This window comes from Colossoma macropomum, unplaced genomic scaffold (assembly GCF_904425465.1).
Source record: "Colossoma macropomum unplaced genomic scaffold, Colossoma_macropomum, whole genome shotgun sequence".
Classification (NCBI taxonomy): domain Eukaryota; kingdom Metazoa; phylum Chordata; class Actinopteri; order Characiformes; family Serrasalmidae; genus Colossoma; species Colossoma macropomum.
This window is the reverse complement of record NW_023494808.1, coordinates 16,857,416-16,881,701: the sequence shown is the minus strand read 5'-3', so window position 1 is coordinate 16,881,701 and position 24,286 is coordinate 16,857,416. Positions and strand designations below refer to the sequence as shown.

The window sequence follows — 24,286 nt, the reverse complement described above, 5'->3', positions numbered from 1 at the left end:
TGTAGTGAAAGTTCCATGGTTAGAGGCCCTTTTGTCCTGTAATTGTTTTCCCAAGCTCTTTGAGGTTGTATGTGCAGGTGTTTGCCATTTTTCATATGGTTGGTCCAGACACGAGATTGATGCCAACCACTTGTTCTCGTCATGTGCCAAACCCTCCATTAGAGGTCTTGATGAGTAGGCCAATACCCAAACATCAGGGTGTAGTACAACAGTGGCTAAATACCTCTTCTGTGGGATCTCCATCACTAAAAGTCCATGGTGAAGCTCATATTCAGAGTTCTCCACCACAGCAGTGAAGGAAACTACCTCAACTCTTGCATACCTCAAATTCTGCTGCACTATCAGATCTTTTTTCTGTTGAGTCAGTGATTGGCCCAAAATGTCTACATCATTGTTCAACTGGCCTGAGGTATCTTCATGATTGTTCACCATGCCCAAGGTATCTACATCGTTGTTCAGCTGACCCGAGATATCTACATGATCATTTACCTGGTGACCCAGAGACTGGCCAGACATGTCTACAATATTGTTTAACTGGCCTGCAGTATCTACATGATTGTTCACCTGGTCCAAACTATCTATATCATTGTTCGGCTGGCCTAAGATATGTGCATCATCATTTACCTGGCCCAAAATATCTGTATCTTTGTTCACCTGGCAAGAGATGAATACATCATTGTTCACCTGGCCAGACATATCAACATCTTTTTTCACCTGGCCTGAGATCTCTACAGAGCTGTTTTTCTGGCCCAAAACAATGACATCATTGTTCACCTGGCTTGAGATTTCTACATCACTTTTCACCTGGCTGGAGATATCTAAATCATTGTTCACCTGGCTCAATATGCCTACATCATTGTTGAGTTTTTTAGAAGCAATAGCTTGTTCCTCTGAACTGCACTGTGTTCCTTCTACTGCTGGCAGAGTACCTTGGTGCTCCACAACATTATTGTTGTTCACCTTTGAGCTTGAATAATCATCTGTTTCTTGATTTAGAATGCACAGTTGTTTGTCAAGAATCCCTAAATCTTGAGCTTTCTTTTGTTTACACAGTACATCTGTACGTTTTTGCTTCTTGCTCTCAATTAAATCACTTCTACTTTGCACTTTTGCCAAGGCCTCGAACTTCTTCATGATACCAGACAAAAGGGGACCCTTGCTGATCTGTCTGAGTAGTCTCTGTGGCTCTTGCACATTCCTGGCCTCAAGCCCTCTCTCTTTCTGCTCGACTGCTGCAAACTTGGCGATCATGTCCTGCACCTTTGACCTCCCTCCCTTAACCACTCGCCCTATATCACCGGGTCTGTCCACTTCCTTGGTTCCTTGGAGCCCTTTTAAATTCAAAGAACCCACTTCCCTCCGATGGGTTACTGCTGGCTTTGGGGTGGCCATGAGAAACTTGGACTGCAAAAGCTGAAAAGTGGTAAGGCGTCGAGGAACAATATTCCCTGAAGATTTCTTGCGATTCCTACATACGCTGTCCCTTTTCATTGTCTTCTCCTGGCTCTGTCGACCCCAACTTGGGAGCTCTTGGGTGAAGTACTGCAGTAGAGTTTCCAGAATCTCTCTTACCACTGGATCGGTGGAACGATCCAAGACAAGCCGTTTAAGTGTCCTGACATTCACTGTTGTGTTGGTCTCTGTGGCAACAGCTCCTTGATGCCCCTCCCGCTCTGGTCTGCATGAAATAAAAGGGTCCTTCTTTGTACTCAGAATGGAGCAGCAGCATCCTCAATGGAGTGTTTGTAATAGTCACTCCTTTGTGTAATTAGATCTGAACTGTATCTTGTCAAGTGGCAAGGGCAGGAATGAGGATTCAGTGATGGTTATGCTGTAATTGGGGAATTGGGGTCACTGCTGTGAAGTTGCTTTGTGCGTTTGAGTTGAATAAGGGCTGGGGGGTTTATAGCAGGAACATAACAAGACTACAGCAGGTTTAGATATATTTGGGTATTGGGGGTTACTTAAGCCCCTTTCACACTGCACAATTTCAGACATAAGTTCCTTGTTGCAAGGAGAGCATAAGGTTCTTTCTGGGAATTGAGAGCTCATGGAATAGTAGAAATTCAAAATCACTGCATTATGCCAGTGCTGTAGAACACTGCAGGTAGTCATGTAGTGTGAAAGGAGTCACAGGTTAGGGCATTTGAATTTAACCCCTTAACTTCTAGCGTTATCATTCAGTTATTCATTTTAAGGTTTATTATCCTGTAAATTAAGTAAACACCAAATTATTCATGAACTACTATAAAACTCCTATGCAAGTTATGTAGTTATGAGATTGAGGAAAGTCTGTAGCTGCTGATGGGTGCAGAACTTAAGGAGTTAAATATAAAGTTTAGGAAAATTATTTTGCTGATAAAAGAAGTTGCTACAAATTATAGTGTCTTAAGATATTTTAATTAAGTTACATAATATACATGCACCAGAAAGTTTACTATAACTTGACAAGACAATCATGGACTTTCCAGTCAAACCACAGTAAGTTGCTTTGATGCCATCTGTAGGTGCCCAGATGTCAGTTGAGTCAAATTACAGGTTCTGCATCACTGAATTGTCCGTTTTCTTCTGTTCTTTTAGACACAGTCTCAGTTATTTGAATACTGAATCAAAACTCAATTAGTATTTTCTTAGCTTGTTACTATGCAGAGCTCAGGTTAAAAACCAAAAATACAGATTTGTTAGTGGACGAAGGATAGAGTTTCAGAGAGAGAAGGATGCTGGGTACAGGTAAGGGAGGGTGAGCAGCTTAAGAACCGTGTTCCAGTTTGAGCCAGAACGTGAGGGCAGTTACTTCTCTGAGTACTTTCTCTGCAGCTGCGGCCTGGTATAGTTTGGCTCCTAGCTCCTCCAGTTTCTCCCTCTTATCGAGGTCTTGGTACAGTCCAGCTGGCACCTGGCTCAGCCCATAGAGCAGCCCATACAGACAGCCAGCGATCAGACCTGTAGCACTGCTCTCTCCTGGAAAAGTGAGATCATGAACACAAATTTTGACCAAATAAATTGTCCATTCTAGAGACATTTACTGAATCAGATTTGTTTACAATCTGATTGGAACTAGATGTCATCCACAGTGCAAAGATAACGATTTTGTGTGTCCAAACAGCCAGTGGAACTTCTAAACACTAAAATATTGGAACATCTGTTTTCTTTGGGTTTTTTTTTTCCAGAGGCACGAGTATGCGGGACACACATATGACGCGTTTTTTGAAACAGGATGACTTGAGAAATTCAACAAAGTTGAAGTTGGCTTTAAATTTCCCATTCCAGCAGAATGTAACTCCTCTATTTGAGGTGGAACGGAAAAACCGAATAAAAGGCTGGCAAATAAGGCTTGCGAACTCCAGCCTTGTAGAAATGTAACATTTAGTACTATTTTTGCCAGGCTTATGGACTATTCTCAGTCCAGCAGTGACACTGAGGTGTTTAAAAACTCCAGCAGCACTGCTGTGTCTGATCCACTTGTACCAGCACAACACACACTAACACACCACCACCAAGTCAGTGTCACTGCAGTGCTGAAAATGATCCACCACCTGCTTTGTGGTGGTCCTATGAGGGTCCTGACCAAGAACAGGGTAAAAGGGGCTAACAAAGTATGCAGAGAAAAAGATGGACTACAGTATGTAATTGTAGACCTACAAAGAGCTGATATGATGGACAATAAGTATAGATACAAGGGGGTGTACTTAATGAAGTGGCTGGTCCATGTATGTGCATGTTGGTTTTGTTCGATGTTGATGCTTCACCTCCATGAAACATGGCCCGTTTACACAGCTCGCCCCAGTTCGAGCCTGCAGCCATCAGAGCATCATAGGCAATCATAGGAGCATCGTGGCCCCTTCGCCCACCTCGTCCTTCTGAGCTCCAGCGCTTATACACCTGAGCGACAAGCAGCATAATAAGGTTTTAGTTGCAAGCTGGTGCTGGACTTTACTGGTCTAAAAGATCACAGTTTTGATCATGAATAGTGGGTAGTGGGTAATGACTGATGAAATAAAATAACCTTATCAGTTTCCTCTGCATCATAGCTATTAGGAAAAAGGGGCTTGTTCTTGCCTTCCTCCTCTATGCCCCTCTCCTCCAAATAAAACTGCCACTTGGCCTCAAAGTAAAACCAGTGCTCCTGGTATTCTGAAGGGGAGAGAGAGATATGCGGCATTTACTCCCAGGTATCAAATACATACACTAAGCAGTTGTTGCAAGGTGGTACTTGACTACCTGGTTACACCTGTGTAGAGTATTAACCTATTACACACTAAATGAATTTGAAATAATTCTGATAATTTTCCAGTTCTACTAAAGCAAAACATTTAATGGAAAATATGAAAATATTCCTGTCATTTTTGTATCTTGAAATGCTGGAAAGCATTTTGCTTGTTCCTCATTAGCTGTTTCTTTGTGGTTTTGTGAATCTTGTATTTCTCAAAATTATCACCATATTTCATAAAATTTTAAGTGTATTGTACGTGATGTCATTACAAGTATTGTCAAGCATATATCATAGGCCTCACCTGCCATGTGGCGTATTGTTTTCCTGCAGTAATCTGCTGCCATCGGGATCACCTTCATGAAATCACGGCCCCAGTTCACCACCGGCTTGCCTTGTAAAGCATATGAAGCAAAGAGGGCAGTGCACAAAGAGCCTAGAAACCCTGCACACAAAACCACAGCTTTAGTTTTGCATACATTTAGAGTAATAGACTGGAGGTGGAACCTGAGTCAGAAGGATGATATGGTACCAAGAGGGTGGTTATGGGTCATCCGGCCTGTTTCAATGCTCACTTCCACTAGGGTGTCCAGTCTTTCTTGCTGCCAATAGCGCATCCCCACACACATAGCCTTTGTGGCCGCTCCAAAACCTGAGCCTTGAGGTATGAACAAAATCACACGTTGTAGAAAAGGCTGATTAAATGAGCCACACTGTTAGCTGCATCAGTCTTACAGATGAAGGCGTACCTCTCTGATTAAAAGGCGTGTGCCAGGCAAGCAGGAAATTGTGAGGTTTGAGGGAAGCACAGCCTTCGACTGTGCCTGGGTCAGAAATTCGGCCCTTCAGGGACACCATGGCCTCCACGTACAGCTGCACCAACTCTCTGTATAGATCCTCCAGACACCAGTAGTCTTAGCAAAGCAACACATTGCAGGACAGCTAGTTATCTGTGTTGTACACATTTATTGTATGTGACATAAGCACATTTTTCAGTGATAAGGCTCATACAGCTGGCACAAACACAAAGTGGACACTTTCGCTATCTCTCCAGCCACAGACGCATTTTGATGCCCTCATGTGGTATTAGCGTGCTTGGCATTCCAGCCAGCTGAGCAGGAGTGTGTCAGGCTAAGTTTAGCCATGATTAGAAGTGCAGCTCGACTTGTGTGTGTGTGTCTGTGTGTGTGTATTTAGGTGGGATACTTTCCGGATATCAGTGGGCTCTGTGTGGCCCAACAGCACCCACACCCCGAATTCCCTCATATCCCTTAAACAGACAGCTTGGCTCATATATAGCAGAAGCAGGCTTAAGAGTTCCACATTGGGCATGGGTGTGAATCTATAGGGTGGGAAACTATGGATGTGATGATGGGGTTCTAATTATGAGGTGTTGTTAGGGTGCTTATTATTCAGTTAACCTCCTGCACTGCAAAGCGATGGTTTGCCCAAAAGTCAGAAATCTCCCTTTGACCCATAAGTTGGTGATGAGCCCTGCTCAGAGTCCAGTGTTTGTGTCTTTGGACTGTACAATTTAACTGTTTTTATTTTTTGACTTTTATTAAATTAATTGAATGAACAAATGGAAAGTAAAATAAATCATTTAGATCAACAAAAGCACTCAAAAACATTTCAAATCAACGTCTCCCCTGTTCCACTTTTGCAGTGTAGTTTTTCCAATGGAGCTAAGAGACAAGTAATGGAAACCCACTAATTAGCTTTGTACAAACTACAGGCCTTAATCAGAGCATACTCATTTCAAGCTGCACAAAGTTTTTGAATAATCTCAAACAGAACTTGCTTGTGTGCTTTGTGGTTCCTGTACACTGTAAAAATGATTTATCAGTTTAGCCTAACAAAATTACTTCATGTGGCAACAAGCAATCTAACTGATTTTATTCAACTTAAAGAAGTATTTGAATGAAATAAAGCACTGCAAAATAAATAAGATCAACTAAAGTATTTTATTACATCAATTCAGATCTCAGAAACACTTCAACCTCTGCTGTCATAGTGTATGACATAGTGATTTACAAAAATGGGCAAAAGTATGTCACATATCTAAAAACTGTAGTAGCTGCCAGCCTAAATCCTGAATGTATTCAAGAAACCACATAAGCAAGTCTATTTGAGATTACTTAACAGCTTGACATAGTTTAAGGCAAGTGTGTGATGATTTAAGCATACAGTTTGTATGATGCTAACTGGTGGCTAAAAGTTTAAATTACTTGTTATTTACTTCAGTGTTGATGCAATTTTGAACATCTAACGTCTTGGCTGATGGACTATATTTCAGGAAAGGGGAAAATGGTGTATATCTGATTCTTGGCCATACCATATTTGTCTTCATACTTAGTTCAAATAGACCCCAGTCTCTAGTTCCAGCACAAAAGTCTGTGGTTGGTTGGTCCCTGTTGAGGATTAAGGGGAGCCCCATTGACTTCTGTTGGGCTTATTTGTGGCATTTTTATTTTCAGTAGTCAAGAGGCGCTGGAATTCGGATAAGCAGTGTTCAAATCCCAGAGGCTGTCATCGTGCCTTTTAGGAGAACCGCAATAGCCTCTGAACACAGCCCACCAGGGAAGATGATAGCGGTCCAACAACTCTCCCCCATCATTGTCCGACACTGGTGGAAGATCACATTCACTCAGGTTCTATTTTAGGCTCAACTGGCAACTTCAGAGCTTGACTAGAGTTTGGATGTTGCGTGGTATATTGCAGAGATGAGTCAGGATGGGGATTGACATTTGCATTGAGGTTTCAAAGGATTAAAGAATGCCATCAGTGCTGGAGTTATTTATTGTCATGATAGAGATTACCTGGAGTCAGTGGGCAACAGGACGCCAGTGGATGGGACAAGAGGACGACTGGGAATTTGAACCGAGCCCTATTCTAGTATTGTTTGGCACTGAGAGATGACAAGCAGTAAAGTGTTTTGTTGGGTGAAAATGTCATCAACTGTTTATGAAAGAGAATGATCAGATGTCTCTATGAAGACAGATTGCTAAATGGTGTTTTTTTCTTTTTTAGAGAGAGTAACAATAATGAGTGTGTGACTTGGAAAGAGTGTGATGAAAGACATTTCTCCTTCTATATATGGAAGGTCTTTACAGAGCCAGAGAAAATATTGGCTACACAACTTTGAATATGGTTAATGTATTCACTTCCTTCTTATTTTTTCAGAACTAAAAGGGATACGTCCTCATACATGCTTACTAAATCATGTATTTAAAAATACAGAGACCTCCCACATTTATTAAAGGAGCATATGTGCAATTTCCCATTCAAACTTGATGAAACATTAAGGTAAATCATTAAAACTACAGGAGTGTATAGCTAACAGAGTCCCTAATTCATGTATCACCACAGCCAACTCAATAGTGTACAGACAAAGGACAAACAAGTTGGCTCGAATTCTCCATTGGAAATTATTTATAATTAACAGCAGCAGTGGCGCAGAAGAAAAGACTGCATTTGACAACTACATGGTTATTATGTTAGTGCACTTTTCTTGTATGGTGTTGAAAGTACTACTTGTTGCTCTCTTACACAATAAACCACAATCATAAGGATTTATTCTAACATGCTTGATTCAGCATTTTGGCACTGTCGTTTTGAACTTTTTTCCTCCTCACCTGAGTGGGCGTGCCCTTACCTGTGACAAGGGCCTCAGCTGTGATCATATGCATCATTGCCCCGTCACTCCAGGGCCAGTTATCTGGGTCCAGTTTAAGGGCCTCCAGCCCACCAAGAGCAGAGAGCTCCTTCTGGATCTGAGGTCCTGAAAGGCACCACTCCCAGCTGCCGTTGCGATATCCAAGGGCATCTCCGACTGCGCCCAGGATCATTCCAGCCTGGAATTTCTCCATTAGGGGCTTTTTTAATTCCAGAGCATCTAGGGAAACGTCTTCAAGACACAATGACAGCGTACACTCTCCAAAACGTTGTCAGACTCAAGAGGAAAACAGTTTCTTTCAAGTAGATATTTGCCAGGACCTTAAAGAAGACCTTGTGCCTCAAAGCCAGTCTTCTACCTTTTTTGATTCTTTGCTTCAGAAGGGCTCCACTATCTCACCCTCCCAAAGCACTAGACTACAGCTTGACCAAAACCCCCTAAACGCCCCCTCCTCTCTCTCTTCCAAGTCACTCGTCCTAATCGCCACTATTCATTACTCTCACTCCACACATGCACACACCCACAAGCAGAACCTTATCAACAAACCCTCTTTGTGTGGCTGCGATCAGGTGTCTCCTAAAAAGGCAATCCCCATGGCACCATGGCAAGAGCTGAGCCTGTCAGCTGGTCCAGGATCAGCACTAACTCCCCCACACCAGCCCCACACCAGCCCCCCACCCCACCACCCCAAAGGCCTAGGACAAGAATGGAGTATTACCGAAGAGTGAGAGCCCTGACTCTGCTCGGCTCCCGGGAATCATCACACAGTGTACTGGAAGATAGGGGAAATAACACACTCATTTTATAGGCCTCTGCTCTTTCTTCACTGTTGGCCTTTTTTTTAGAACTATCTGTACCCCAAGATCAAGTTCAGATGAAGTATCATAAGTACCTTATACTGCCTTGTTGTAGAACTAGTTATTAAACTTTTAAGGCTGATGCAAAACCATGGCCATTTCTGTCATTGAATCTGCTCTTCCCTGTTAATTGTACTTGGCTTGTTGTGATTGTTTTAGCTGTGCCTTTATTTCTGCAGATTTTTACATCGTTCTCACTTATGTTTCCTATGACATCTGTGTTCTGCCACACCATGCTGTTACTCACCATGTAGTCCAACAAGGCTCAATGCTCCCTCTCTGAAATTGAACAAAGGCTAGGAGTCTTTTTTAAGTATCACACATCAGCAATCTGAGGTTTTGGCATTAAGTCAGTCAGCTAATTCCACTGTTTCTGGTCCTTGATCCGTCAGTACTGAGATGGTTGCTATGAGAAAGTTTGCTCTACAAAATATGTATTTAGACCTGCTGTTAACAGAAAAAGGACTTTACTGACTCTTGGCTGTACATCCATATACTGACTGGTCTTTGCACTGTGACCATTTTTTTTTAAATGAAGCAGTCAAGATGTGACTGAAGTATAGACTTCCAGCTTTAATTCAAGGGGCTTAACAAAAGTATTGCATCAACCATTTAGGAATTACCACCATTTTTTACCCTCCCTCCATTTTCACTGCTCAAAAGTAACTGAACAGTTCACTGAAACTGAAGCAGTTTCTAGGCCAAGGGTGACCTGTACCCTGATTATTTCATGACAAATTAAGGAGATAAAGGTCTACAGTTCATTCCAAGTGTTGAATATGCATTTGGTAGCTGGTAATGGGAACTCTTAATATATGATTCAAAGAGGTCTCGATGCAAGTGAGGGGGGCATCATTAGGCTGAAAAAACTAAACAAACCTATCAGAGAGACGGCAGAAACTTTAAGAGTGGCCAAATCAACGATATGATACATTCTTAAAAAGAAGGAATGCACTGGTGAGCTCAGCAACACCAAAAGGTCTGGAAGACCACAGAAGAAACTAAAGTGGAGATTCACAGAATTCTTTCCATGGTGAAGAAAAACCCCTTCACAACAACTAGTCAAGTCAAAGACAATCTAGAGGAGGTTGGTGTATCGCTGTCAAAGTCTACAATCAAGAGGCGCTTTAATGAATATAAATACAGAGGGTTTACCTCGAGCTGAAACCACTCATGAACAGAAAGGCCTGTACCAGAATGATAGGAAGAGAAGAGCATGGAGGAAGAAAAGAAGGGCTTATGATCGGAAGCATACCACATCATCTATCAAACATGGTGGAGGCAGTGTTGTGGGATGCTTGTGTATGGCTGCCAATGGAACTGGGTCAGTGGTGTTTATTGATGATGTGACTGCTAATAGAAATAGGAAGATGAATTCTGAAGTGTATAGAGCTGTACTTTCTGCTCAGATTCAAATGCTGAGTCAAATGCTGCAAATGGATAATGACCCAAAACATACCAGGAAAGCAACCAAGAGTTTCTTAAGGCAAAGAGATGGAATGTTCTTTAATAGCTGAGTCAGTCACCTGACCTCAACCCAATTGAGCACAGTTGTCACTCACTGAAGACAAAACTGAAGGCAGAAAGACCACAAACAAGCAGCAACTGAAGGCGGCTGCCTAGCAAAGCATGTTAAGGGAAGAAACTCAGCATTTGTGTTTAAAATCATGCTAGTTTGTCCAATTACTTCTGAGCCTGTGAAAATGGGAGGGACTATGTAAAAAATGGCTGTAATTCCTAAATGCAATAGTTAATGCAATATTCTATTTTTGTTAAACCTTGAATTAAAACATAAAATCTTGACTGCTTCATTGATCAAATCCATTGTGGTGGTGTACAGAGGCAAAATGGCAAAAATTGTGTCACTGTCCAAATACCTACAGACTTGACTGTAGTTCAAGTAAAGAAGTTGATGACATCTCCTCTCCATCAGCATGCCCCCCAAAAACTGCTATAGCTATGCTATCTCTTGAAATCCCGTAGCAAATCTTGCCCAGGTATTATCAACGGACGCTGCTTTCTTAAAACAAATGGTGTGGTAGAGTGATGGGCCCCTCAAACCTGCTGGCCATGAAACCACTGTTTTCCCTACCAATCATGACTGAGAAATTATTAAGCACTAGAACATGAGAGGAGTATGGTACCAAGACTATGTGTATTTACATGCATTTAATCTGACAACTGCAGAAAATCAGATTTTGTCAGATTTTGTAACCTGTTCACGTTTACATGTACTTGAGTAATCAGATAACAGGAAAACTCTGTATCTAGATGAGTCAGGCAGTAATCAGATTTATGCTTTGCAACCAGCCAATAAACTGACAGAATAGGATGTGATGTAAACGTAACGTAAAAAATTCACGTCACGCCCAGTGGCTTTTTAAAAAAATATATGAACGTACATCATCTAGAAGATGAAGAATATTTAAGTCCTTCATTTCGTCAGGCATGTAGTTGGTTTCAGCATCGCTCTAAAAGTGTTTTGTTGTCATTTCGCTAGTGCTATGTTAAATGCTGTTTGCTTTGCACATCTGCAGACTGAGAAAAGTGAAAGAAATCAGAGTTAAGAGTATACACACTGAGAAATCCGATTACCGATCTAAAATCCAGCTCACTTTACTGGAAATCAGAGCATGCTGTTTACATGTCCACTTGAATAATCCAAAGACTGTAGATCATCACGCAATTAGTGTAGTTTGGAAAATAGTCCATCGTGAGAGAAAATGGAGGAGATTAAAATATTGAAATACTGTAGTAACAAAAATTAAATGTTAAGTGATTTACACAAAATACCTATAATGTATTTGCAATTACTTTAATTATTCTAATGTATTACTTATATTTTAGGCTTGATAAAAGGAATTCCTACCTCTATGGGCCCTTCATTGTATATTTCCACTTATGGGTTTGTCAAAATCCTTTAAGATTATTGTTCATTTAAATTTCAAAGAGATGGGTCTTCAACAGACATTTGGAGACAGCAAGGAACTCAGCTTTCAATCCACAACTTGGGAGCCAGTGCAGAGAAGAGTTTTAAAGCATGTCTTCCCTGCATCTTCAGGGCTTATGATTCAAGCCTTGTGGCTGTGAATCAAAAACTTGAGGTTCAAAGGGCTCAAGGTATGGTTTTATGGTTTTGTATAATTTTTAGGTTCCTATGCCAAGAGTTACAGGAACAGCAGCTTGGTGGTGCTGGTGGTTCTGGTTTAGATGTTGGGCTGCTGTCCGTGAAGAGGTGTCAGCCCAACATGCGAGTATAAACAACAGGAAAGTATGAACATTTCATCAGCATAGCTGTGGTAGGAGAAGCCAAGAGAAGATGTTACATCAACAAAAGAGTGAGTATAGAGGGGAAAAAGAGAAAACTACCAAGCACTGAGCCTTGTGGGGCACCAATGGAGAGTCTGCATGGAGCGAATGTAAGGTTAAGAGGCTGAGAAGAATCAAGACCGCCCGATCTGCCTGCACGGAGCATCTCAATGGTTGCTATGAGAGGCTTTTCAGTAGAGTGCACTGGTTTGAAGCCAGACAGGTTAGGATCCACAAGCTGGTTTTGAGTGAGAGAGACAACTCATTGTAGACAGAATGATCAAGAATGGCATGAGCTTCTTGTGTATCACCCTGGCAGTAATGAAGGCAGATGGTACATGACCTGACGACAAGGAGCGATGTGTTATAGATCTGATGAAGGGAAACATTCCTATTACTGGTATCAAATATGTAATAATTTGCTGAGTAATGGAAATTTCCAGTGTCTTGTGACACCTTGGAGGTCCCATATAAAGGAAGGGAATTAATAATAATGCAGATTCATTTGGGTGGCTCTGTACTGCAAATCCATGCATTTGGCTCCACTTTTGTTCAACAATCGATCAAAGATCCACTTCAGAATGACTAAAATGCTGACTCCGAAGTGCTAAAGAGTGACTTTTGCCCCTGGAAACCAACGGTTTCACTGTGAACACAATCGTAAAGGCGGAAGGTAGACTACTAGTTCTGAGAGGTGACTCATCACCAGTACATTATACAAAATGGGTGAGAGATGATGCTGCTAGCATACAGCTGATACAAGATCTGTTTCTGTTCGAGAAAATCACAGTTAAAGAAGACTTCATAATTCAAAACCTGCTACTTAACATTCAGAACTTTAGAACTCGCAATTATTTCATTCTTTAACAACTTGTATAGTATATTCTATTATACACTAGATACTAGAAGGTATTTTTAGATGTTTATTTAATATTTCAAGCTTTTGAAAGCTTTCAAAACATATTACTTGACATTTAACTTGACATTTATATTTAATTAATGATTATGGAGTAATTTACTGCACTGTTAAACATTCTAAACATAGATTTCTTCAATTTTCACAGCTACAAATTATCCGAACACTATGAAGTTTAATCATTTTACATATGTGTCTGCAACAAAAATTAGTTTTAGATTTGTATTTTATACCTTCAGACAGTGATGTCAAACTTGAATGTCAAACTATGAATTGTGAATATTATATGGCAAAGCGTGAGATGGGAAATCAGTGCTAAGGCTTTGGTTGTATGACAAAATCTAGTCTACTTTGTCATCTTTTTTTAAAAACATGCTTTATTGAACACCTTCCTTACTCCACAATCAAACAAATGGGTTCAGATTTGATAATGGAGATAACAGCTTTTTTTCTTCTTTAAATAATCTTTATTTACATATGCAATAATACTGATTTGATGAGCTCAACCACCCAGGACTCAACAGTCCAAACACTGAACACTCTGCAAGGCGTACCACATGAGGACAACATTATGAGGAGGCTTGCCTCCGTCATGATGGAAGTACATGTCCAACGAACAAAACTGGACAAAAATGGCAATCTGTAACAGTTAAATGAGGAGATCCAGAACACCATAGCACCTTGTCCAGAATTCTACAAAAACAATAAATAAAATCCAAAGAAATACAATATGAGCCTTCTAGTCAACTTACTGTAGTGTGTGCAAGTGTTTGCAGAATAAGAAAAAAAAACCTCTGACATCATTATTGGCTGTAAATAAAATCCACTCTCACAATCTCTATGTTAGTGTTTTAAGCGTCAACTGAAAGTCAAAAGGGAACTATTTCTTAATTAAATGATATTTAGTTTTGTCAGATTTTCACCATTGTTTAAAATGTTACATGACTTGAAAATGTGCATATTTTGCAAGGCAGGTTAGAAATATGATGCTTAAATCAATAATTAAGAAAATTGTGACTTAAATGGAAACCTGACAGCATTCTACTTAAAAGATTTTAAAACAAAGATAAAACCAATGATACATGTTTAAACGTGGAAAAGCACATTGAGGACATCCAAGCTTTCAAGATAGATTATTCCAAATACTTTCTCATCACATTAATAAACATCATGTATTTATGCTCATACGCATTTGTAGCAATATGTCTGTACATATCTCTATTAGATACAGTATTTTACAACTGTAGCAATCTTACTTCTGCTGGTGTTCTGAGCATTGCTGCATGTTGTTTTTCTGACTTGTTTACGAAACTGGATCTTGTCTTTACACATTTCAAATATAAGAAAGTAGGCTTTACACCGCTGGACAACAGACCTGGAAGTTTACGCTTCTTGCAAATTTGTAACAATGCGCAATGACACAGTGGGGGCTGTACATGACATTGCTCAATGAAAAGTGATCTTTAGTTTTTCTTTCTTTTACTTTGCACAGCTCAACACTGTGCATCAATCACAAATAACATGCACAATCTATTATCCTATATTACACCCCTTTATGGGCTCCAGCCTTGGGACTTGACATGCTATTGATTCTTACGTACCACAAGTGTCACCCCTGAACCGCAGTTTGGTGGACAGTGCAGGGCAAGGTCATGACGTCCATAACCACAGTGACCTTGAGGCTAGGGCAACTCAAGATGGATGATAGGGGCTCCTCCAGCTTGATGCCATTGGGGGCTGGTTCACTGTCGCCCTCTGGTGGTGATGTGCTCCAAACAATCTCACTCATTCCTGATAAGGCCTGGTCAGCTCTACATTGTTCAACCCAAGTTTGGTAGCACAGACTTAGAACTTAAAAGTCTCTTGCATTTTTTGTTTGTTTTAAATCTTTTTTACTATCAAAAAAAGTCTGAACAGAGAGATAAGGTGCCACTTCCCTCTCCAAGAGGTAGGTGGTGATTATACGTTTTTGCGCTTGCTCGCTGTGACGATCGGCCGAGCAAATTCCACAAAGTCGTCTATGAGGACCGGCCATGCTCCTGAAGAAAGACAAAAATATAGTTAATATTTCTGCAAGACACCTTGTCATATCTTATATCCATTTTAATGAGAGTACTCCGTCCTCTTCACTTCTTTTATAGAGATTATAGTCAACATTGTGCAACAAAGCTCATCAATTTTCAAGTTCACTTTCCATCAATACTAAAGGATTGCCTCACCTTCCTCATCATAATTTGACATATCATCTGCAATCATGTTTCCAAAGTCTAGAAGGAGATTCCATGTGTCTTTTGGGATGGACCGTTTGTGGTGTTCCTTCAAAGGATAGACACAATAAATAAGAGCAAGTAATGAAGGCTATGGCAGCATGTAATAGATCTAGGCTTATTTCCTTGTATGCAGTATTAAACACATTTGTTTAACTGCCTATTTAGTATTAGGTTGGATATCTATACAGTTTCATATATACAGTATTTATATTTATATACAGTTGGATATTACTGGTAAGGGTAAATGCTTGTAGGTGTCGTTTGTCGTGTAAATCAGTGTTTCCCCAACTCTGGTCCTGGAGGCCCACAACTGTCATGCACATTTTAGTGTTTTCCCTGCTTTAACACAACCACTACAGCTCAGTAAGGGGTTGTTCATGAGCTGATGAGATGAATCAGATGTGCTGGGAGCAAAGGAGTCACTAAAATGTGAACAGCAGTGGGCCTCCAGGACCATGGTTGGGAAACACATTTGTCTATTAAAGAGTTTGTCAGGAGGAGCCATAATACTTTTTTTTACAGAAAAACTCTCCAACTAATTTTTACCCGATTTTTCTCCAAGTTTATCTGAGGTAAATTCCACCCATTAGTTAGGTCTCCCCCTATCACACATGATGCTGCCAAGATAGTTCCTCCAAGTCATTCACCAGCGAACACCTCATCTTATCAAACTGTCGCATAATGCAATGTGGTTGCAGCTCAACTCGCTCAGTTGCACTGGCTAGCATTGAGTGATTGAGGAAGAGTGAGGGCCATCCTACCAAGTATCCTCTCTTAGATTCCCAGCTAAGGGAGGCATCACTAGGGATGGAGCTCACAGTCTCTCTACAATAGGAACAAACTCTTAAGACGGTTGCACCTCTTGGCAGCCAAGCCATAATGCTCCCGACAAAGTCTTTAATGTTCTTTTTGAAAACTTATGTAATTAGTTTATGCAAAAGTTCAAACTGTTTATTTTTTAACCAACTGCACAAATTCAGAATTTTACTATGAGGACCAAAACCAGAAGCAACCAATTAGTCTGAATCGAAGGACACTTACCAACAGAAACCTGTTCCAGAGGTCCAGAAACTTAAACCGGCCCGTCAGCACCAGGTTCCAATAGGCTACAGCCATTTCTAAATCTGAGTAACAGATAGCATTGAGAGATGAAAGTGAAAGGACAAGAGGGAAATACAGGGGAGGAAAAGAGAGAGCGGGCTGGGGTACAGGGAGTGATCCATGTCCAATGGGTCAGACAATGGGCCACTGTGCAGGACCAACGAGGAGGGGTCACTGCAAACTGACAAACAGCACCCTTGTTTGTATGCCAGCATTAACCAGCACAATGCAGAATCCCAAGTCAGGGAATACCCGTCTCAGGGGAAACACGAAATCTGAGACCAGAAACATAGGCTTCTGGCAAACAACTATTACTTACTTATGACCTTTTAATACTGCTTAACTTTATGTAGTTTGTTGTTTACTACACCATATATTCAAAATGATAATTTTGTAACAAAGTTATTGCACAGTCCAGATAAATTAACAGTGCCCTTTATATGCCACCACTGAGATTATGATAAATGTGCTGCTTTTTGCCATTTGTGTGACACTTACCTAAGCCTTTCTGGCCTGGGTTCTTGGCAAAGTTGAAGGTAAACTGGTAAAAGTCCTTGAACTTTCCAGAGTCTTTGAGTTCCTGTTCTAGTCTGGGTAAAATGGCCTTTAGTTTCTCTGGGCTGTCACACCTATGGAGAACAAATACAGTCAAATGTGAACTGTCAGTATTAATGATCATGAAATATTTGAGCAGATCAAACACCCACAGAGTGAGAGGTTCATCAGAGGTTCTTCATGTTTTGAATTAAATTTGAATATCAAATATGTATTGGGAAACACACAGAATCAACTGTTTGTTAACAGAATTTTTTTAAATTTTACTTTTATCAAAAAAAATAATAAAATAAAATAAAAAAAAAACACTGCTGACCCCAGCTCGGACATGCCATCTAGGAATTCCTTCCGGCTGAACTCGCACTGTGTAGCTGCCCGAAACTTCCAGGCCACCACTAGAACACTCATGCTGGCCGGGTCCAGGGTCAGGTCATCACAGAACTGCTGGATCCCATCAATACCAATTTTATTCTCATCCTGAGGGTCTGCGGAAGACAGGTCATTAACATATACAGGAACATATGTATGTTTTATTCAATTACACCTACAAATGTCCCGTAGATGACATGGACACAGACTAAAACCATTCACCGGAAGGAGTGCTCTCTTTGTAACGAAACATAGTTGGTTAGTGTTCTTAGTGTTCAGTTAGTGTACTGACAATATTCGCAATAAGCAAACGGTGACATAATTTATCATGGTGGAGATAAATGTGGTTATATTGTCCAGCCCTAATGTCTACCCATTTACCTTTGTATCTGTTGTACAGCTGTTCCAGCTTCTTGCGGTCCACTGTGGTTTTCATGGATTCTTTATAGTAGAGATCCGGGTTTTGGAAGTAGTTGTCTGTGGCCACCTCTAGTTTCCAGTCATTCTGCGTGAGGCAATAGACAGCCGTCCTCTCCCCGGCTTGGGTGAAGGACATGAACTGGCGGACCTTGTCTTTCTGTGATGACTTCAGCTTATGCTGTGGGGGGGAAATGCACACACAAGACACACAGGTCTGATTAACCAAACTTCTCAGAACATTGCCAAAGTTTTTTGATTCCCATAGCCTAATGAATACAACTGGTCTTCTTATCCTGAGAGCGGGGGCTGAACTCTACAGACCCTAAATCAGAAACTTAAAAAAATATGAGGCCTCAGGTGCTACACAGTATCCAGAGCTGTCAAAGACAAGTATTATGACAAGACATAAGTATAAACTGACAATGACATGTCGCTAGATGGAACAGAAATAAAAAAAGCCTGCTTCTCTTTCCTTATATAACATAAACTATGTCCCTATGAGTAAAAGTAAGACAGAAACACGTATTAACAAGTCTCCAATTAACTGGAAATAGCAGAAATAAAAAACTAAGGGCTGTTTTTCCTTCCATACACAAATGGAGGGTAAAACTGAGCCCTGATTGCAAAACTTAAGGAGTAAAGAATCTTTGCAAGGTAGTGCTGATCCAACAACAAACCAGCAAACAGACTTCAGTACAGCACCCCAGCACAGCTCAGTTAAGCACAGTGCTCAACTTGGAGTCACTTACAGTCTGATGGCATCTATCATTCACCAGACCAGCAATGACCAACAGAAACAAGCTTAATGTGAAAGGTGTTGATCCGTCACCCACTTCGTATTGAAACTCGAAGGTTCGCTGTTGGCTCACAGGCATCCAAAACATCCATATTCATTTTCGAGAAACCTGTCAGGGTCCTGGATGGTCAGGCCGAACGAATTAGGAAAGCCGAGTTAGTCTGACAGCACATACTGCTGGCTTCCTTAATTGAACACAACAAAAAGGAACATGATGTTCGACCCTCGTTTGGGCGGTTGTAAACAAAAATGCAGCCCCAACGCCTCCTCACTGTTAACGGGGTCTGTGAGAGAATTTCTAGCGGTCCGTCCGGACCACCGACCCGCCCGGCTTTGACCTCATCCCCAGCCGCCGTGGACAAACCCTCCACACAAGCCAATTACCAAAAAAGGTGAAAGTGCCGTGTTGAGCAAAGTGTCTGTCAGCTCTCAAAACACCAACAACTGACCTTCCATATTCCCTCATAAATTGCTCCACCGTGACAATGCGACACAGCCGGAGGAAAACTCCCCCAAAACACAACCACCACACGTCTGACCCCCACCCCGGTGCACACAACAGACCCCTCTCCCGCTCGGCACCTCTCCGAGTCCCCGTTCTGTCTTCAAGTTCGGGTTTTTGCCATTCGTGTCTTCACCTACCATTTTATCACCCCGCTGTTGGACCAACTTGATAGGCGACAGCCCCCTCCTGCGCATGCGCGGGACTGCGCAGGTTCTTCCTTGGCGCTGGGACTTGTAGTCGTTTAACGTGACTAGCCCTTACGGTCCGAGAATGACAGCAAAACACTTTGCTTTACAATAATTATTATAGATACTAGATAATAAATAGGTAATTAATGAATATAACTGTTACATAAATGTAACGGACTGTCAAGACAAATTTTTTTACATCTTAAATTAATGTCAATGTTCACAGCGGGCGAGCAAATGGGACGCCTTAAAATTTCAGAAAGTTTAACCTACAAAGGTTACCACATCACACTGTTTCATTTAAAAAACAACAAGGGGACATTTTGTTTTCTTTTTCCTAAATGTACAACAGTGTTAATTATGTTAATTACACTCTTAAAAAGATGGTGTATCAAGGGTTCTTTAGTAAAGGGGATGTTTCTGTTCAGAACTGTGACTTCCACAGAACCTTTTGCATGTTTAAATGGTTCTTTGCATGGTGAAATGGTTCTTCACATTGATGGAGAATGTGTTGTGTACGGTTCTATGTAGAACCTCTTGAAAATGGTTCTGCGTAGCACCAAAAAGGGTTCTGCTGTTGTTACAACACTAGAACAATCACGTACACGACACATTCTCCATCAGTCTGAAGAACCATTTCACCATGCAAAGAACCAATTAAGCATTAAATGGTTATACACAGAACTCAAGTTTCTATATAGAACCAGTCACCTTACTAAAAACCCGTTAATAACCCTCACTTTTAAGATAAGTGAGCTTAACACTCACCGTTTTGTTTGGTCACACTTAGAGACTTTCCTCATCTAAACACCTTAAACCAGCATGAGCTGAATTAAGCGTTCAGGAATATTAAAGACGTTAACGTGAATGAACTACAAACAGGTGCAGACAGTGTAGGCAGCTCGCTCTGGAGATAAAACTACACAACCCACAGTTCACTCCTCTCGGCCAATCGCCTTCATTTGTTTCGGAAGTGAAACAACATTCTGACTTAATTGGCTAACCAGGCTAACTAACTTAGCTAAGCTAATTAAGTCACTGCAACCAGCGCCGATGGCTGTCGTCATCTGCCGACTCGCCGAGTCCTGAATTTGTCAAAAAAAGTCTGAAAACTTGAAATAAAGTTCACGGCGGTTGAATGTTGAGCACGGCTAGCCGTCGCTAGCACGAGTCGACTACTTGTCAGTTCACTGTACAATCACGGGGCTGAAGTTGGCTTCCGAATCGAATCTTCCGTTCCACCTTAAATGGGGCAGCAGTTACGCTCTTGGCTGTAGCTCCTGTACAGGCGCCAGACGGTAACCGCTGCCCTGTTAAGGTGGAACGGCAGATTCGATTAAGAAGCTAACTTCAGTTGTGTAAACACAGCGGCAGGTCGGCTCGGCTCGTCTGTATCTCCTCTGATTAACGTCCTAGCAATGCTCAAGTCTAGTCAGTCAGCCCGGGACAGTCGAAAACCGACTCGGCGCGGAGTTAATGTTGGTAAACCGTCGACTTACCTGTGTGAGTGGACAAACTGAAGCTCAGCTCTCCGTCAACACAGCGCCTGCCCCTCTCTCCTCGCTCTCCCCCTCACAGCGCCGCTGCTATAACGTTAGTATGTGGCTTGTGTTGAGGGGCCGGCGGTACAAGGACCCGTTTGTTCGCTTCATTTTCTGAGGAGCACAGGGCTGCGCAGACAGACCACTCACTCACACTTCTTCAAGGTAGCTATGTCGTCTGTTCTCATTCTCGTCGCCATTTCTTCTTGCCTGACTCACGCCAGTGGTGCCGGTTAGGTTCGTGTCCGTGCGATCTGATAAGCAGTGTTCGTGTCTGGCAATTCATTCATTTTGACTGCCTCATGTTTGGACTGCTTGTAAAAGCTGGAGCAAATGTCTCGAACCTGTGGGGCGGTTGGGCGAGAAATAAGACCTACGTGTCTTATTCAGTGAGGATGAGGATGAGGATGCTGTAATCGGGGCTCTTAACGTGTCCACAGTTTATTAAGAGAGATTTTGCATTTTGTTTATAAGCTTCTTTTTCTTGCTGAGGCACCAGGGTCTGTATTCCCAAACCGCCTCAGGAGCAGGAGAGCTGATGTAGAGTCAGCTTTTGGGACAGTTTCCATCATAAATATGAGGAGTCTGTTCTGAGATCAGCTCTCAGGGCTTGATTTGAGGAGTGATGCTGTCCTCGCATTAAAAAAGCTGCCATACAGTTTTGAATCCTCTTTGGATTAAAGGGGGACTTCCACCGATTGTTCAAAGTTTCTACATAATTCAACAATTAAAATGTAAAGAATGTCATTCAGGGTCGTTTGATTTGAAATGATCCTCTCTAGAGAAGCTTAGAGAGTCAGAATTGTTCATATAGTGGTATTAGAAACCAGATGTCTGAAGAGTTTAATGCCTAAAAGCTCACTCACAGAAAGTTATTACATATGCTTATGGATATGTTGCCTGATGCCTGAGACATTGTGCTATAGTTTTCAGTCAATATTTTAGCCAAAAACATATTTTTTTAATGCAATAATGGCACAGAGATACATGCAGGGCGCTGCAAGGCAGAATAGTACTCAAAGAAAACTTATGTTGTCACTTATTTACCACTGTTTACCGTTATCAACATTACATATAAAGGTAATAAAAACCCAGTTGGTAAGTTTCTCTGCAAGGCACTGTTTCACATCAAACCACTCTGAATGACTTGCATCTCAACAATGTTTTATATCATTATATCACTTTAGTTTTGTGTCATACATATTTCAATTCTATCCATATGTTGAACATAGTTATCTTCACTTTGCCTAGGTTGAGTCATGTGTTGTGTGACAGGTGTGGCAGGTGCCTTTAGTGTTTGTTTGACCGACCCGGATACCTGAGCCCCACCTGTGTCAGCTCAGCTTACCAAACCTGTGTTGTCACAAGCTAGTCTTGTTACACAGTTTCTGCAGTGTTGTTGTCTTCATTTTATCCCTCATCTTCTTTTTCTTTTTACTCTCTCACCTCTTTCTTCTCACTAATAGGGATGAGCCATTAACCAATTTCTGGGCCAATAACAATAGCCTATAATTTACACTGTGTCCTGGCTGATACAGTTACTAATAACTGATGATTGAACCTTAAACTCATAACATCCAAAATTGTTACATATTGAGGTACAGAATTTTGAAATGAAACTCTTCAAATATTATTATTAATAGGAATAAAATCACACATACTCAGTATAGAGATTGTTTGGTTGATTATTACAATGACATTTTTTCTATTTGCTAAATCTATAATAATGATAGATATTATTAATTAGGAAGAAAAAGGAGGGCGTATTATTAACTGTTCTGACGTTAATCAATAAAAGGTCATAATACAGTAAAGAGGTGTTGTAAATGATTCCGGCTGGGTTAGTGCTTGTTTCTTCTTGTCACTACTGACTATAACTGAACAAAACAGCAATCTTCATGGTTTGAGTTCTAACTGTTATTGATCGCTATGTAATGATCAGCAGCTCTTGTGCATCTTAGCTTTGTTCTTTTTTCGACAACAATTTTGTGAAGGTCTTCTTGCATAACTTCTAAAAGCGGATAGGACATGTCCCCCCGTCCCTCCCTGTATCGATACCAGTGGCTCAGTACATGTATCTGTCGCAGATACATCATGCTACCCTTGTTCACCGACTCTCTCTCCCCTTCTCCTCTAGGTGAAGCGTCAGCTGAATGCGGGCCCTGTGTGCGCTGCTGTGCCTCAGCCTGGCGGGGGCGCTGCAGCCCGGCGACCAGGTGGCCCAGCATGTCATCAAGCTGCACCGCGGCCGGGGGGCAGCTGCTGCCCATGGCCACCAATGGGTGGCGGAGAACTGCCGCCGCCTCTCGGGCCTCCTGCGACAGAAGAGCGCTGCTGTGAGGAAGCTGGAGGCAGCAGCAGTGGCAGTGAGGCGGGACATGTCACTGTCGGATGCTGAGAGGCTTTTCCAGGTGCACACGCTGGAGGTGTTCCAGAAGGAGCTGAATGAGAGTGAGCGGTCCGTGTTCCAGGCCGTACTGGGCCTTCAGCGGGTGCTGAAAGGTGATTTCAGGGACGTGGTGAACATGAAGGAAAGCAGCCGTCAGAGACTGGAAGCGCTCAGAGAGGCTGCCATCAAGGTGAGGTCAGAAAGTTGCAAAAATGTAGCTGAGATGGTGCAGGAGTTAGTTTGACTATATGACTATATGAACATTCTGAACTATATGTTCAGAATGACTCGGTGTAGGCTTTGTTCCTTAACTCCTTCCTGACCCTGACATCACACTAAAGACATTTTTTTCCACTGGGCAGCGCGTTACGGCACGGTACGGTTACTAATCCGTACTCTGAGTACCTGTGCCCCCTTTTTACAACAGAACCATAAGAGTAAAGCGGGGTTTTTTGCAATGCTGGCTTTAAAAGTTAAAACAAAAAACAGTAGCAACTTTGGAGGAGCATCAAGATCTGATTTAGTTTATACTTTGCATTCAGAAGCATTATGGTGGCTGACTGACTCGAGTGATGACATGTAACGTTTGACTTGTCATTGTAAGAGTCAAGAGCATGTGAGTGATGCGCAGTAGGAGCGGAGTGACGTGATTTTTGCTCTGGTTTTCAGAAAGTCGGAGCGCCAGTGTTCACTCTCACTCTGAAACCGCTCCAGTATTGCTCCATCCCACGAGCCAGACAGTCCCTTTTTACATGATGGCCATTCACACACAGCATCTGCACTGCGGAGCTGTTCAGCACACTTATATACAGGATGTTTTATACTGCAAATTTTACCAATTGCAAAAAGTTCTACACACATTACACACAGTCAGTGTCACGTCATCCATTTTGCTGTATTAATGATGAAGATGGTGTTAAAAGCTTGCGTATTTGTTCACCCTCATCGATTTTCTAGCTTGTGATTGGGTCATCTTTTTAAGATCTTTCGAAAGTCTGTGTAACGCAGAATATGTTTAGTCTTTTGTTTAATAATAGCCATAAATTATGTAATTTGTGAAATAAAGTGTGTAGTGATTTGTCCATGCTTTCAAGACATAAATATAAGAACAGATCATGTGGAGCAGACACAGTGTGCTTTCTCTGACGTGTGAGTGAGAAGCCAGCGAGGAGCGTAAAATAGAA

At 41.6% G+C, this 24,286-nt stretch overlaps 3 protein-coding genes across 7 annotated transcripts in view; 1 reads left to right on the top strand and 2 right to left on the bottom strand.

Annotated features, from left to right (window-relative positions):
* Window positions 1–311: 311 nt before the first annotated feature.
* On the bottom strand, window positions 312–8,373 carry adprhl1 (ADP-ribosylhydrolase like 1). Of its 2 annotated transcripts, XM_036557831.1 has the most exons (8): window positions 7,866–8,373; window positions 4,960–5,124; window positions 4,743–4,868; window positions 4,515–4,655; window positions 4,007–4,134; window positions 3,750–3,882; window positions 2,795–2,961; window positions 312–1,678 (listed from the first exon to the last, which is right to left on the bottom strand). In XM_036557831.1, exons 1-8 carry the CDS (start codon window positions 8,077–8,079, stop codon window positions 1,607–1,609), a joined length of 1,146 nt encoding a protein of 381 aa, XP_036413724.1. In that variant the 5' UTR covers window positions 8,080–8,373; the 3' UTR covers window positions 312–1,606. The 2 variants fall into 2 exon arrangements, with proteins under 2 accessions (XP_036413724.1, XP_036413725.1); XM_036557832.1 differs by lacking the exon at window positions 312–1,678 and having other exon boundaries at window positions 2,431–2,961.
* Window positions 8,374–14,031: 5,658 nt separating this feature from the next.
* dcun1d2b (DCN1, defective in cullin neddylation 1, domain containing 2b) lies at window positions 14,032–20,794 on the bottom strand. 4 transcript variants are annotated; one of them, XM_036557336.1, is made up of 7 exons: window positions 20,672–20,794; window positions 17,645–17,861; window positions 17,211–17,379; window positions 16,838–16,968; window positions 16,280–16,362; window positions 15,188–15,284; window positions 14,032–15,007 (listed from the first exon to the last, which is right to left on the bottom strand). In XM_036557336.1, the coding sequence occupies exons 2-7, from the start codon at window positions 17,817–17,819 to the stop codon at window positions 14,928–14,930; spliced, it is 735 nt and encodes a 244-aa protein (XP_036413229.1). In that variant the 5' UTR covers window positions 17,820–17,861; window positions 20,672–20,794; the 3' UTR covers window positions 14,032–14,927. The 4 variants fall into 4 exon arrangements, with proteins under 4 accessions (XP_036413229.1, XP_036413227.1, XP_036413230.1 ...); XM_036557334.1 differs by lacking the exon at window positions 20,672–20,794 and adding an exon at window positions 19,062–19,170; XM_036557337.1 differs by lacking the exon at window positions 20,672–20,794 and adding an exon at window positions 18,929–19,035.
* tmco3 (transmembrane and coiled-coil domains 3) overlaps window positions 20,653–24,286 on the top strand; it is a 26,174-nt gene continuing 22,540 nt past the window's right edge. The window contains exons 1-2 of the mRNA XM_036557333.1: window positions 20,653–20,878; window positions 22,851–23,292. Coding sequence (XP_036413226.1) covers window positions 22,867–23,292 — 426 coding nt within the window. The 5' untranslated portion in view covers window positions 20,653–20,878; window positions 22,851–22,866. The remainder of the gene's footprint in view (window positions 20,879–22,850; window positions 23,293–24,286) is intronic.